The sequence below is a fragment of the Rattus rattus genome, chromosome 16 (genome assembly GCF_011064425.1).
Source record: "Rattus rattus isolate New Zealand chromosome 16, Rrattus_CSIRO_v1, whole genome shotgun sequence".
NCBI classification, from domain to species: Eukaryota; Metazoa; Chordata; class Mammalia; order Rodentia; family Muridae; genus Rattus; species Rattus rattus.
The window spans coordinates 31,715,683-31,730,306 of NC_046169.1; the positions used below are offsets into that span (position 1 = coordinate 31,715,683).

The 14,624-nt window shown below is 51.6% G+C and overlaps 2 protein-coding genes and 1 pseudogene across 3 annotated transcripts in view; 1 reads left to right on the plus strand and 2 right to left on the minus strand.

The window, feature by feature from the left end:
- Ccdc63 (coiled-coil domain containing 63) overlaps window positions 1–10,970 on the plus strand; it is a 29,455-nt gene extending 18,485 nt beyond the window's left edge. The window contains exons 8-12 of the mRNA XM_032886956.1: window positions 2,789–3,009; window positions 5,579–5,653; window positions 7,836–8,028; window positions 9,416–9,619; window positions 10,750–10,970. Of these exons, the coding sequence (XP_032742847.1) occupies window positions 2,789–3,009; window positions 5,579–5,653; window positions 7,836–8,028; window positions 9,416–9,619; window positions 10,750–10,892 (836 nt within the window). The 3' untranslated portion in view covers window positions 10,893–10,970. The remainder of the gene's footprint in view (window positions 1–2,788; window positions 3,010–5,578; window positions 5,654–7,835; window positions 8,029–9,415; window positions 9,620–10,749) is intronic.
- LOC116885983 lies at window positions 1,798–1,915 on the minus strand (annotated as a pseudogene).
- A 1,221-nt stretch (window positions 10,971–12,191) lies between the features above and the next one.
- Myl2 (myosin light chain 2) overlaps window positions 12,192–14,624 on the minus strand; it is a 6,715-nt gene continuing 4,282 nt past the window's right edge. The window contains exons 5-7 of one of the 2 annotated variants that reach the window (XM_032886589.1): window positions 13,999–14,077; window positions 13,868–13,916; window positions 12,192–12,297 (exon numbers count right to left, since the gene is read on the minus strand). In XM_032886589.1, coding sequence (XP_032742480.1) covers window positions 12,199–12,297; window positions 13,868–13,916; window positions 13,999–14,077 — 227 coding nt within the window. In that variant the 3' untranslated portion in view covers window positions 12,192–12,198. The remainder of the gene's footprint in view (window positions 12,298–13,867; window positions 13,917–13,998; window positions 14,078–14,624) is intronic. The other variant, XM_032886590.1, reaches the window with a different exon arrangement.

The window sequence follows — 14,624 nt, forward strand, 5'->3', positions numbered from 1 at the left end:
GGCAGCTCGCTTCTGGAGCCTTGCCTATGATGGAGTCATGGTTGGAGTGAAAAAGCACGAAGGGTGGAGACAGGGGAAGCTGCACAGGTGTATTTGGTCTTTGTTTTTTTTAGTATTAGGCCTCGTGCACACTAAGTATGCACTTTCTGAGCCACGCCCATCCCCTTGTGTGTCGTCTCCCTCTGCCTTTTCCTACTATATCGCTTGGGACCATGTTGCTAGAAGTGTTTCTGAGAAATCTCGTACATGTCTTACTCTCTAAAATAAATCAAAAGCCACAAAGACATTTTCTCTCCCTCTCTCTCTCTCTCTCTCTCTCTCTCTCTCTCTCTCTCTTTCTTTCACCTTCTGGACCGTCTCTTTTTTTCTACCCATTGACTTGCTCTTCCTGCCCAGTCAACCATCCGTCCTTCCGCCCCTCCCTTACCTGCTCCTTTGCAGCTGGCTTGCACGAGCCTCTATTCCATGCTTGGTATGCTCGGCTTCCATGACGCCCTCAGGATGGCACCAAGGCGTAGGCATTCCTACAGTACCCCAGCTCCAGAAGATGATCCTGCAGCCCAGAGAGGACATGCAGCCCAGCCAGGGGCCACAGTAACTCAGTGGAAGATTCGAAATTCCATCCCAAATATGTCCGATAAGTCATCCCTTTCTTATCTTGGGATGCATGTGTATACGATCATGTGCATGTATGTACACATGTGGATGTAAGCATGTAGGGGCTAGAGGATAGTCTTGGAGTCATTTCTCAGTCTTTGTCATTTCTCCCTCTCTTCCTCCTTTTCCTGTTCTTCCCTCCCGTTCCTACTCATTCCTCCTTTTCCCTTCTCCTCCTCCTCCCCTCCTCCTTCACTCCTCCTTCCCCTCTTCTCCCTCCTCCTCCCCCTTTCTCTTCCCTTCCCCTCCTCCATTCTTCCTCCTCTCCCTCTTCCCCCTCCTCCCCCTCCTCTTCCCCTCCCTTCCTTCCTCCTCCTCTTCCTCCTCCTCCCCTCCCCCTCTTTCCCCTCTCCTTTCCCTCCCTTCCCTCCTCCTTTTCCTCCTCCTCCATCCTGTCTCCTCCTCCCCCTCCCCCTCCCGCTACCCCTTCCCTCCATCTTCCAGTTAGTGCCTCTTACCAGCCTGGAACCTCCAGCAAACCTCAGGGGATGATTCTCTGTCTCTGCCTCCCCAGCCCTGGTATCCTCTTCTCAGTCTTCATCCCGGGAGCAGCCTCAGAACCTCACACCCATACCCAAGCCAGGGAAGCCATCACCCCTCTTCCCTCTCACTGCCAGCCCAGATGGTCCTCTGGCTGCTCCGTACATACACAGGCTCCCTCTTACCTCGGTGTGTCATAGTCCCACAACTTCTGTTCTGGAAGCTTCTGTGAGGTGCTCCCTGTACCAGTGTCCTGCTCCAAGCTGCCCTCCAAGTGACCCTTCTCCAGGGTCACAGCGTTGTGGCCTGTGGGTGCTGTCATTCACCCGGCCATTCAATCAGGTCCTCTCAGGTCCTCTCAGTGCTTAATTACCCTGAGATAGACCCCTTGCCTGGGATTACTTACCCTGAGATAGGCCCCTTGTCTGGGTGAGACGGAGTATTGGCCGTAATAGTATTCACCCTCAATGCCATTGGGCTAATCCTGGACACTGAGGCAGAGACAACCCCAGACACCTCAGGTCACCACAGACTCTTAGACAGAAGGAAACGAGGGACCGGGATGGGAGAAGGCCATGCTGGGGCAGTGGCCACAGTGCAACCTCCTCGGGACAGGTGTCTGAGGAAAGCAAGGATATTTCTTTCTTTCTTTCTTTTTAAAGCCGACAACACCGGGTATTCCCAGGTGGTCTCCCATCCAAGTACTAGTCAGGCCCGACCCTGCTTAGCTTCCCAGATCAGACAAGATTGACACGTTCAGGGTGGTGTGGCCGTAGACAGCATGCGTCTTTCATTCTCAACCTGTGGGTCACGGTCCCTTTGGGGAGTCAAATGACCCTTTCACAGGGGTCACCTAAAATCATCAGAAAATACAAATAATTATATCACAATTTATTTACTTTTTAAAAAAAGATTTATCTATTTATTTTATGTATGTGAGTACACTGTAGCTATCTTCAGATACCAGAAAAGGGCATTGGATCCCTCACCAGAAGAGATTGTTGGGCTGGAGAGATGGCTCAGTGGTTAAGAGCACCCAACTGCTCTTCCAGAGGTCCTGAGTTCAATTCCCAGCAACCACATAGTGGCTCACAACCATCTGTAATGAGATCCGATGCCCTCTTCTGGTGTATCTGAAGACAGCTACAGTGTACTTATATATAATAAATGAATAAATCTTTTTTAAAAAAAAGAGAGAGAGAGAGAGATTGTCAGATCCCATAGAACTGGAGTCCTAAGCAATTGTGAACCACCAGATAGGCCAGGCTTTGAACTCAGATCCTCTAGGGCAGGTGCTTATAATTACCGAGTCACCTCTCCAGTCACGGAGCCAGCGTCTCTCCCACTGGAGAGCACTGGTTCAGCGATGCTAGCCGGCCCCTGAGCTCCAGGGAGCTAAGTGTCTCCACCTCCCAGGCTGGGATTACAGGTGCGCCAGCACCACCTTACCTGTCCCGGGGCTTGAACTCCGGTCTCCGTGTCTGGGCATCTGGAGCTTCATCCACCTTCCCAGCCCCTCATTAGCTATTTCTGATAAGGATCCCATGTCCAGGCAAGCTCTCACTTCCTCCCTCAAACAGTATGGATGATAGGGAACCAGCGTCACTTTCCTGACCTTTTGTGGTCTTTTCTCTTTCCCGTCCCACTACAGCTGTCAAAATTAAGAAGCACGGGAAAAAGAGGAAGGGTGAGAGCTTTGAGAGCTACGAGGTGGCCCATCTCCGACTGCTAAAGCTGGCTGAGAACGGGGACCTGAACCAGCTCACTGAGGACTTCCTGGCCAAGGAGGAGAAGAATTTTGCTCGCTTCACCTATGTCACCGAGCTCAATAATGACATGGAGACCATGCACAAGAGGACCCAGCGGATCCAGGTGCGTGGCTCGTGAGGCCGGAAGCCGGAGCCTGCCTATCCCAAATAGCCTTCCCCAGGGCGGTCCCCTGAAACCTCCATTTGCTCTGCAGACAATGTCCACGTGCGAATTCATGTCCCCACTCCAAACACGACCGTGACTACCACGGCAGGTACCGCCAACTCTTTTAAAGGCACTCGTAGAAATAGTTTTATTTTATGTATCCCGATGCTTTGCCCGCCTGTGTATCTGTGCACCACGTGCATGCAATACTCACACAGGCCAGAAGAGGGCATCAGGTCCCTTGGAACTGGAATTACAGATGCTGTGATGTGAGCTGCCCTGTGGATGCTGGGAATCAAACTGGGGCCCGACGCCTTTGTTTGTTTGTTTGTTTGTTTGTTTTCTTTCTTTCTTGTTTTTTAAAGAGTTATTTGTTACATATAAGTACACTGTAGCTGTCTTCAGCCACACCAGAAGAGGGCATCAGATCCCATTACAGATGGTTGTGAGCCACCATGTGGTTGCTGGGATTTGAACTCAGGACCTCTGGAAGTGCAGTCAGTGCTCTTAACCGCTGAGCCATCTCTCTGGCCCTGGCCACCTTTCTTGACCAAAGGCTTCCTTCCCAGTGGAAGGGAAATAAATGGTCAATGCTTGTCTTGGACAGACCTGGTGCCCATCAGCATAGTAAAGGTTCTGACGAGTCCTGAAGGAGAGAAACTTGGCTACCTTTACTGAACCCATAATTTCTCACACTTACCTGGTTCCCGGGCCTGCTCATACTAACAGCTTCTGGAACACTGTGCAGGCATGCAGGCAGGCAGACAGGCAGGCAGACAGACAGCAGACAGGCAGACAGAGTCCAAACCACTTGACGTTGCATGCTGGCCCCTTCAGAATCTGGCTGACAGCTGTCTTTGTGGCTCAGAACCAGTAAGGACTCCCAGGGTACCAGCAGGTGCCATTCCTAGCTGCACTACACTCCTTCTCCAAGGATTCCCTCTGGCTGTGCCCTGCCCCCCTCCTCTGATGACGTCACGACCCTGTTTCTTCCTGTGTGGGATATGGGAGGACAGAGCACATGGGGCCTTTTCCTTAACTTGCTGGTCACTTTCCAGGAGTTCTGTTACCTCCAACCCTGTCTTGCCACAGGAGAGCTGAGGTGACTGATGTGTACTACCACAGCTGACTTTGTATAGGTTGTTGGGATTCGAACTTAGGGCCTCACACTTGCGCAGCAAGCCCTTCACCCACAGAGCCAGCCCCCAGCCCTCTAGTACCAGACTTCAGCTTTTTCTGGGGGCCCATTGTCTCAATGGTCCTGGTCTATTAAGATTGGTTCTATAACTGTCAACTTATAAAAATCAAAGTGTTCTACCCAAACCCCCAAACTTTTGTGTCTCTGGGGGACGTCAAATCTAACATAAGGTGGCAATTTGTGGACCTTGAGTGCATCACTACTGCCCCCTGGTGGTTGTCTCTGGTATGGCAGGAATGATTTTGCAGTCCAGGCTGCTCCAGGACCTTACACGTCCCTAGTCCCTGTGGGATGTGGATGCGGAAAGATGTGAGGAGCCCTCGGTGGCCTCTGACTAGATTGGAAATGTCCATACTTGACCCTTGAGGGCTTGGCATAAGGTGGGTTTGCCCTCTGTTGGCTTCAGTTTCCCCAACTGTATTGTGATGCTGGGACCAGCACGGGAGCCTCTATGCTCTTTTGTCTTGGTTGTTTTAGAGCATTGTAATTTAGAGCGTGGAGCCCATGCGTCTGTTGGGGAAATTCTGTACCCCAGACTGCACATGTCCAGGCCCTACCCCATGCCCACGGCTGTGCAGATAGGCTGCTAACCAGCCGTTAGCCTGGTTTGTGTGTGAGCCACCTTCCCCGACCCCCTGAATTCACTGTCAGTGGCTGACCTGTCACCTCTCAGCAAGGTTGTCCCCTCACTGGAGTGGCCACCTGTGCTGGCGTCTTCCATCATTCCCACTTGAAATGACACCTAAGGCCAGGAGATGCTATGTGAAAGGGCTTAGACCCTAGAACCTGGAGTGAGCCTGGCCATCAGAGGGAGTGACTCAGATTCTTGTGAGACTTTAAGGGACTCTGGGCTGAGCTGCCAAGTCTAGCTCAGTAGCCACTAGTTGTCTATGTAAGCTCCTTAATACACGGTAACACAAGAGAAACCCCAGCTTGCCCAGTGTCGGGAGCCAAGCTGTACGTTCTCAGTGCCCACGTGTGGTCGTGACGTGGTGGCGGTTAGTGCACATGGGAGGTGAAGGGTCATCGTTGACCTCTCTTTCTAGGTTCTGTGGATCATGACCCTGTTGGGGGTTGAGTGATTCCTTCACAGGGGTCACCTGAGACCACCGGAAAACACAGATATTTACATTATGATTCATATCAGGAGCAAAGTGGCAGTTATGAAATAGCAACAGAAATAATTTTATGGTTGTGGGGGGACAACAGAAATAATTATATGTTTTGTTGGGGGGAGGGTGCAGTTCCTTGATGGGTTACCCAGCAAGGGCGTAGGGTTAGATGCAGTGGACGAGGGCAGCTCCCATGGTTTCCTTCTGTCCCGAGCAGGATGACATCATCAACCTGCGGTCACAGCAGCAGTCCTCCCATGAGGGCACCCGGAACGTCCTGAAACAGATGGAGGTGAGCCGAGGGCGGGGCGGGACCAGGGACAGAGAGCCTCCTGCACCTGTCTGTCATCTGTCAGGTAGCCTGTCCCGACACCACCACAGAACCTTGTCCCTAAGCTCTGTTTACTCCATCCTGACACATCTCTGCCTCAGTTTCTCCTTTCGTTTTTTTGCCAGTAATACTGACCACAAACCAAGTGTCTGTCTTCTTGTCTTTCCCCTTCCCTCTCCCTTTCTCTCTATGCTGAGAATCAAACCCAGGGCCTCTGGCACACTTGCTCCACCCACCTCCACTGAGCCGCAGCCCACGCCCTGCACGTAGATGCTTCCTGGGCTAGGGAGGCTCTAGTCAGTAGATGCCAGTTTGTGTCCCCTCCTCAGGCCCTGTCTCCTTTCACTGTGGGAGAAGGGGTCATACTCTTGCCAGTTTTTTGAGACTGGCAGAGGTTTAAAAAAAAAGGGGGGGGCTGGGGATTTAGCTCAGCGGTAGAGCGCCACCTAGGAAGCGCAAGGCCCTGGGTTCGGTCCCCAGCTCGAAAAAAAGAACCAAAAAAAAAAAAAAAAAGGCTCGGTTAACCCTAGGGTGCCGAGTCGTGATTTTTTTTATTTTTTATTTTTTATTTTTTAGGCACAAGGTCTCACTGTTCAGGCCTGGTGTCTGGAATTCACTATGTAGCCCAGGCTGGCCTCAGACTCATAGCAATTCTCCTTCCTTTGGCTCCCTAGTATTGGGTTTGAAGGTTTCTTCCTGCCCCTGACCCTCACAGACACCCCGAGAGCCTGAGCAAGCTAGCAGCTTACTTTTTGTTAAATAAGCTGAAAAATTGGAGGGTTGGGGGAGGGGGGTGTCTTTGTGATGTCATCTGCCACCCAGGCTTTCCTTGGTGTGTGGTTTCCACTCCAAAGATCCCGCCATCACAGAAACATGTCCGGCAGGAAGAAGGTAAGGGAGCATTGAGAAGGCCACCCTGGCTGAGGCAGAAAGCCCTGGTTTCTTCTCGGTACACTTGGATAAGGACTGTGTATGGGGTTTGTATGGTCCTACTGCCAGCCCAGGGCAAACAGGTTCTCTCACGACGGCCTCAGGACAGCGAACGGCCATCTTGGGCAAGGCATGAATCCCCATCCCGCCTGACTGGTTGAGTGTGGAGCACATGTCCCTCATCCCCACACTGAGGAGGCTGAGGCAGTAGGATCTGGAGTCCAGGGATAGCCTGAGCTACTCTTGATTCCTGCCCCCCCCCCTGCCCAGCTCTTTTATTTGTTCCTTGGGGTTCATTTCTGTCCTGCATCCTGACCAGGTTGGTGGTGCGGCCATTCTCAGCCCTACCACAGAGGGACAGCAAAGGTTCAAAGGTTAGGTCAGGAAGAGGGAGGGAGTTCAGAGCCAAGAGGAGGAAGCTCAGAGCCAAAAGGGTCAGGGAGCTGTTGTGGTTCAGGCTGGCCTCAGCAGGGGGTCCCCAGCTTAGACCCACAGGATCTCTCTGGGGCCACCTAGAATCTCAGACTCTTTCTTCCCTGGGGTTGGGACCAGCAGTGTTGGTCAGGGTCTCCTCGGCCTGGCTTTGGGCTTAACGTTTCCTGTCTTCACAGGGTGATAGTGGTAGCTAGGACAGCATTCTGCGTGTGCGTGTGCGTGTGCGTGTGCGTGTGCGTGTGCGTGCGCGTGTGCGTGCGCGCGTGCGCATGCGAGCCTGCACCCACCTTCCAAAATGCAAATACCCCAAGCAGGAGAATTTATCCAGAGAGTGCTATGGTCTCTCAGATGTTTCTCGCCCTGCTGAAGGCCATCTCCACCAGCCTGCTCAGAGCTCTCCACCCCGGCTTTTCAACATCTCCTCTCTCCCCAGCAGTCCTGGTTTGGCCCTCAGAGGGATCACTGTCTCATGTACCCCAGGCTGACCCCAAACTTACTATGTAGACAAGAATGACCCTGGACTCCTGCCCGTACCCCCAGAATGCCAGAATTCCAGTCGCATACACCACACCTGGTTTGCGCAGGCGCTCTATCTACCCAAGGAGCCACATCCTTAGTGGTCCGTTTTTTCTTAATTTCGTTTGACGCTGGCAGGATGCTCGTTCCTTTGATGCCATACCCTCCGGGGTTGGCAAACCTGTCTGCCCTCCCATCCCCAGTCACCTGCACGGAGTCCTCAGCCTCAGGCTGGGCCTGGTGTCTGTCTGTCTGTCTCCAGGAGAAACTGAAGAAGACCACCGAGGACACGGACATTTATGAGAACAAGTACAGGGAAATGAGCAAGACCCTGGATTACCTCAAGAACTCAGTGGAGAAGCTGTTTAAGAAGATCAACTGCAATGCCACGGAGATCCTGGGGAAACTGGGTGAGACTGGGAAGATCACGGACAGCAACCTTCAGCAGTACTTCGGTGAGCCGAGCTTGAGCCTCCCCACCTCTTAGGAACTCTTTCCTGCGTGTTTTGTGACCAGGTACAAGGACTCTTTCTTGGTTGGTAGTAAGCACGGCCATGGTGCAGCCTGCCTGGGTTTGAATTCTGATTCTTCACTTAGTAGCTGTGTGACGTTGACCACATTCCTGACCCTCTCTGGGCCTCAGATTCTTTTTTTTTTTTTTTTTAATTATTTATTATATATGAGTACACTGTAGCTGTCTTCAGACACACCAGAAGAGGGCATCAGATCCCATTACAGATGGTTGTGAGCCACCATATGGTTGCTGGGATTCGAACTCAGGACCTCTGGAAGGGCAGTCAGTGCTCTTAACCACTGAGCCATCTCTCCAGCCCCCTGGGCCTCAGATTCTTGTGGGCTATTGGGAGGATTAAACATGGGATAGTTGGCGGTGATCTCAGTTAACGCAAGAGAGGTATTTGGTGAATTCCCTTAAGGAGAAAAACTAAAACTAGAAGAGGCCTTCCTCACACACATGCACAAGCACTATAACACGTATGTGCTCACACAACACATGCTTACACAGATGCACATGCATGCACACAGAGGCAGCCCCCACCAACGCTGTACAAACACACATTCAAACGCCTCCAAACACATGCTCACATATGCATGTGCATGTTATGCGCACACATGCAAACACACTATACACATGTATGTACACAGTGTGTTCATACAGACAGGCACATATATATACAGAGGCTTATATGTGCATGTGCTACCTAGACCGTGGCAGCTTGATGAATGGTATCCACTTTTTTTTTTTTTTTTTTTTTTTGTTTTTTTTTTCCGGGGCTGGGGATCGAACCCAGGACCTTGTGCTTCCTAGGCAAGCGCTCTACCACTGAGCCAAATCCCCAACCCCGGTATCCACTTTCTTATGAGCGTGAGTTGTGTGTGTTTTAACCGATGGGGGATGGAGAGATGCTCAGTGGTTAAGGGTGTGGTCTGCTCTTGCAGAGGACCCGAGTTTGAATCCCAGCACCCACATCAGGCATTCCAGGCAGAAGGAATGGCATAAACGAGGGCTGGAAGGTCAGGCTACTGGAACACTGGTTCTTGGACTTCTCCGTGTTGGTATCTAGGGAGCCCTTTTGGGTCGTGCTTTCCTAGAAACTGTCACTCATGGTGCTTTGGAAGCCTCAGACCTACTGTGTACTCTCGTGAGCAGCTCTGCCTTTGGGCATCAAAGCATAAGATTCCGGTGTCTCATGATGTCAGAATTTCCCACAGCCGCTGGCCAGGAGGAAGCCAGCATCCTGCACAGACTCCATCCCTCTCTTATACCAGGGGCTACCCAGGCTGGCAGCCAGGGCCTTGACCCCTGACCCCGTTCTCTTCCAGCTATCATAGAAAAGAAGACAAACGACCTCCTGCTTCTGGAGTCTTTCCGGCGCCTGCAGGAGGCAGAGGGGCCCGATGTTGATGTCCCACAACCCTTTGTCAACCCCTTCTGGGGGGGCTCTGCCCTCCTCAAGCCCCCAGAGCCCTCAAGGGTTGTGCCGCCTGTGTTTGGGGCAGACTCCTTCAGTGACAAAGTTGAAGAGGGTGAGTTCTTGCCCCCTGCCACTCAGGCAGGCCACCGGGTAGAGTGATCCTGAGTCCCTACAGGGTCTGTGGGGCAAGCCTCAGTTTCCTTCATTGCCATGAGTAATCACCGTACTATGGCCACTTGTTTGAAAACAAATGGGAATAGGTCCTTGGGGAAAGACTGAGGGGTCAGAAAGGAAGTGGGGACATGTTCACTGCAGCCCCAAACCGGAAATAAACAAAGGACCCTACACACAGACGCACATACACACGCACATGCACACTCACGCAAACACACTAACACTCATACATAATCACATATACACACATACACTCATAAACACACACATAACACCTATACTCAAATGCATGCATACACACATACATACCTACATACACACACATATACACACTCCTATACACACACTCATATACATATACATACATAGATACTCATAAATACACACATACATACCTATATACACACACACATACACACTCTTAACACATACTCATATGTACACACTCATATACATACTCATACATACTCACACACACTGACATACATACATACATATATACACACTCATACATACTCAAACATACACACTCACACACACTGACATACATACATATATACACACTCATACATACTCAAACATATACACTCACACTTATATACTTATACACATACATACATATATACACATATATACTCATAAACACATACAACATATATTCAAACACATAGACTCACACACAATACATATACACAGGCTCATAAACAAACACAACATACACACACATACACACACACACACACACACACACACACACACACACACACACACACACCATTCCCTCTTAGTCAGAACTTACCCAAACACATAATGGAGTACTACTACATAGCCACTAAAATGTATGTTTCCCTGGGTAGCAATGGCTTAGCAATCAAACCGAGGCTGTGCCTTGCAGCTTTGTCTGTTGATAGTAAACCAGCCGTGTCTCCCATGCCTGCGTGGGAATTCCCTGAGAGAATTTGCTGCTTGGAGCTCTAAAGGGCTTTCCACCCCATGCCCCATGCCTAGCCCAGCATGGTGGAGTGATACTGTCTCTGGGAAGGAAGTGAGCTGGGTACCAACTCCCAGTTCCTCACAGAGCTCTGTCCTGGGTGCAGTGGAATATCCTCTGGACCACAGTAGCCTCCGGCAGCTGGTCTTGGAGAACTACCTTCAGAAGGAACGCGGAAAAGAACCACAGGAGACACTGTTGGAGAAGGGGGACGAGATAAGGGTCAAGAAGAAGGTGATAAGCTGAACCCCGTGGGTGGCTGTATTCCACACCGAGAAAATAAATGTTTTCTTGCCGAGCCCAGGGCCTTTGCATATGCTGTGCTGAGGAGCTCTGAGGGCTGGAAACCGGAAACCAGCTTTGGAATGGGGGCGAGAGGCATGGGCCTCAAGAGTGGCCTGAGGTCTGTGTGGCCCCTGAGAACCCTGAGAATGTGGCCAGCACTTCACCCCACCCCACCCTGTCTCCCGCAACTGATGAGGTCTGCCAGGTAGAACAGGGCAGTTTAGGGGCTGGTTTCATGATAAAATATTGATCTTAGACTCCAGGGTCCACTGCATGAGGCAGACACTGAGCAGGAGCCAGGGTCTTGGAAGCCGAGAACCCCTTTGACTGGGAATGAGTATCCCCTCAGAACTGAGCTGGGTCCTGCAGGCCTTGCTACCTCTCTCCAGAGCCCAGGTCCCCAGCCTTATTGACTCTGGAAGAGTCTGGGAGTGGACACTCCCAGAACCACAGGTAGGGAATGGGTAGTCCAGAGTTTGGGGGTTCTGAACCCACCCCTTGAACCCCAGCTTCCTGCAAGGGCCCACAGGGACCTCATCGGTTGCAGGGCTGGATCTGACCTACGTGTGGGACTTTGACCTTCTCTTTCTCAGACAGGGCTTTGCTATATAGCCCAGGCTAGCCTCAGATGTCACTATGCTTGGTCTTAGTGATTCTCTGAACTTGGATTCCTGTTTTTAGTTTATCTATGGGGACTGGACTCTAAGCTTTGATGAGGTCAGGGGAGCCAGGAACTGCCACTGCCAGTGTTTTTTTTACTCAGGATCTCATTATGTAGCCCAGGCTGGCCTGAAATTCACTATGTAAACCAGGCTAAGCCTGGAACCCACAGAGATCCATCTGCCTCTCCCTTCTGAGTGCTGGGATTAAAGGTATGGGCTACCATGCCTGTGACAGAACTGGCCACTCTTGGATGCAGCTGTTCCTGAAGTCCACGGACTTCCTGGAACTGACCCTGTAGACCAGGCTAGCCTCGACCTCAGAGATCCACCTGCCTCTGCCTCCCAAAGGTGCCACTGCCGCCAGGGGTTGCCTGTTTGTTGTTTAAACTGAGAGCTCTGCAGCCCTCACAGAACCCAAATACTTTGTGACTTTCACTACTTAGAGCCAATGAACCAGTGGCCACCACAAGCAAATCCAAGACTTCCTGTTTATTTGCACAGGGCCCTGTGATGGTGAACACCCGCAGGCTGGGACAGCAGGGCCTGGGGATGGAGAACAGGCTGTAGGTCACTCAGGGCTCAGTCCTTCTCTTCTCCGTGGGTGATGATGTGAACCAAATTCTTATAATCAAGGTTGCCGGTGACGTCAGGGGGAAAAGCTGCGAACATCTGGTCGATCTGCAGGCAAGAACAGTGGGGTATGGAGATGCTCACAGCGGCAGGGGATGGAGTGGGCCTGAGATCCTGGGAAGAACCCCAATACCCCAAGCCAGGCCTATCCTGTGATGGCTGTCACCAGGACTTGAGGTGGGAGGGAAGTCAGCAGGCCCAGAAGTTACCCTGGGAACCAAGCTGGTTAAGCTTCTGTATCCACAAGCTCTTGTAATCTCAGGTCCCCTAGACCTCCCAGAGACCCCCAGATGCCCAGCAGGGGAAATGGAGATCCAGCTGTAGAGGGAGCTACTTGGGTAGGTGGGAGGGGGCCTGGTGGGGACTGTGGCTAAATTCAGGCATAGGACTGGTTGTGGTCAAATAGCCAGAGAGGTCATATTCTTGGAGGGGAACCAGATATCAAAGTAGCTGCATGCATTTTCCCTGTCTAAAAGTATTTGGCTGAAGCTGGGTGTGGTGGTGCACGCACACCTTTAATCCCAGCACCCGAGAGGCAGAGGCAGGTGGATCTCTGTGAGTTCAAGTCTAGCCTGGTCTACAGAGTGAGTACCAGGACAGCGAGGGCTACCCAGAGAAACCTTGTTGGATGAAGCAGTCATAATGATATCTGTGACCCCAGCATGGGTTTCAGGCCAGCCAAGGCTGTGCAGTGAGACTCTGTCTTAAAAGGCAAATGGTGGGCCAGAGAGATGACTCAGTGATTAGAGCACTGACTGCTCCTCCAGAGGTCCTGAGTTCAAATCCTAGCAACCCACAGGGTGGCTCACAAACGTCTATAATGGGATCTGATGCCCTCTTCTGGTGTGTCTGAAGACAGCTACAGTGTACTTATATATAATAAATAAATAAATCTTTAAAAAAAAAGGCAAATGGTTTTAAGTGGTTACTATTGATCCTCCTGCTTTTCTTTCCCCTGTTTGAACTCACTCTGTAGCCTGTGCTGCCCTTAAAACCAGCAATCCTCCTGCCTCAGCTTCTCTAGTATACAGGATTGTCAGGCCTGAGTCATGAGACCTGGCTGGCTTGAATTTGTAACTACCAGAAGACACTGTGCCCCGGCCCTATGGTGGCAGTGTGTACTGAGAGCACCATCAAGCCTCGTGACATGTGGCAGTAGATGTCCTCATCCCACCTTGACAGATAGGGAGACTGAGGTACAGTGAGGTTACGGTCCCATGAGTGATGGGTTGACAGCTGGTTCTCACTGGGTGATGTGCACCTGGGTTAACAGCTGGTTCTCACTGGGTGATGTGCACCTGGGTTGACAGCTGGTTCTCACTGGGTGATGTGCACCTGGGTTGACAGCTGGTTCTCACTGGGTGATGTGCACCTGGGTTGACAGCTGATTCTCACTGGGTGATGTGCACCTGGGTTAACAGCTGGTTCTCACTGGGTGCTGTGCACCTGGGTTGACAGCTGGTTCTCACTGGGTGATATGCACCTGGGTTAACAGCTGGTTCTCATTGGGTGATGTGCACCTGGGTTGACAGCTGGTTCTCACTGGGTGATGCGCACCAGAATGAGAGGGAGCCTCTGTGGAGGGGGCTGGGTGGTGGGGACCCTGGGGACACTGTACCTCTTCTTTGGAGAACCTCTCTGCTTGCGTGGTCAGCATCTCCCGGACACTGTAGGGAAGGAGAGAGGGGGTGGTGGTGACAGGTGTTGGGGGTAGGAAGTGGGGACCCCTCTCCCTCAGAACCCACTTACTAGTCGGCCTTCAGCGACCCTTTGCCTTCGGGGTCAAACACCTTGAAGGCGTTGAGAATGGTCTCCTCCGGGTCAGCTCCTGTAAGAGAAGATAGGCTCACCCGACTGCTGGGACCGGAGCTGCTGGGGCCACAGGAAGTGGACCCAGGTCCCCCTGAGTCAGAGGGGCCAGAGCAAGGCTGCTTCCCTCAAAGGGAGACGTGGGTTTTGAAAGGGGGCCAAGCGTCGGCTCAACCAGAGGGTTCTCGCAAAGGACCAGTACCCACATGATACCTCGCAACTTCCTGTAAATCCAGCTCCCAGTAATGTCGCCTTCTCTGTCCTTCATGGGCACTGCACGCATGTGTTATGGACACCCATACGCACATAAAAGAAATTAAATCTTTTTTTTTTCTTTTCTTTTTTTCAGAGCTGGGGACCGAACCCAGGGCCTTGCGCTCGCTAGGCAAGCGCTCTACCACTGAGCTAAATCCCCAACCCCAAGAAATTAAATCTTAAAGAGAGGCTGGGGGCTGGGATTTGGCTCAGTGTAGAGCGCTTGCCTAACAGCAAGCGCAAACCTGGGTCTGTCCCAGCTCCAAAAATAAAAAGGGGGGAAAAAAAAGAGAGAGAGAGAGAAGGCTGAG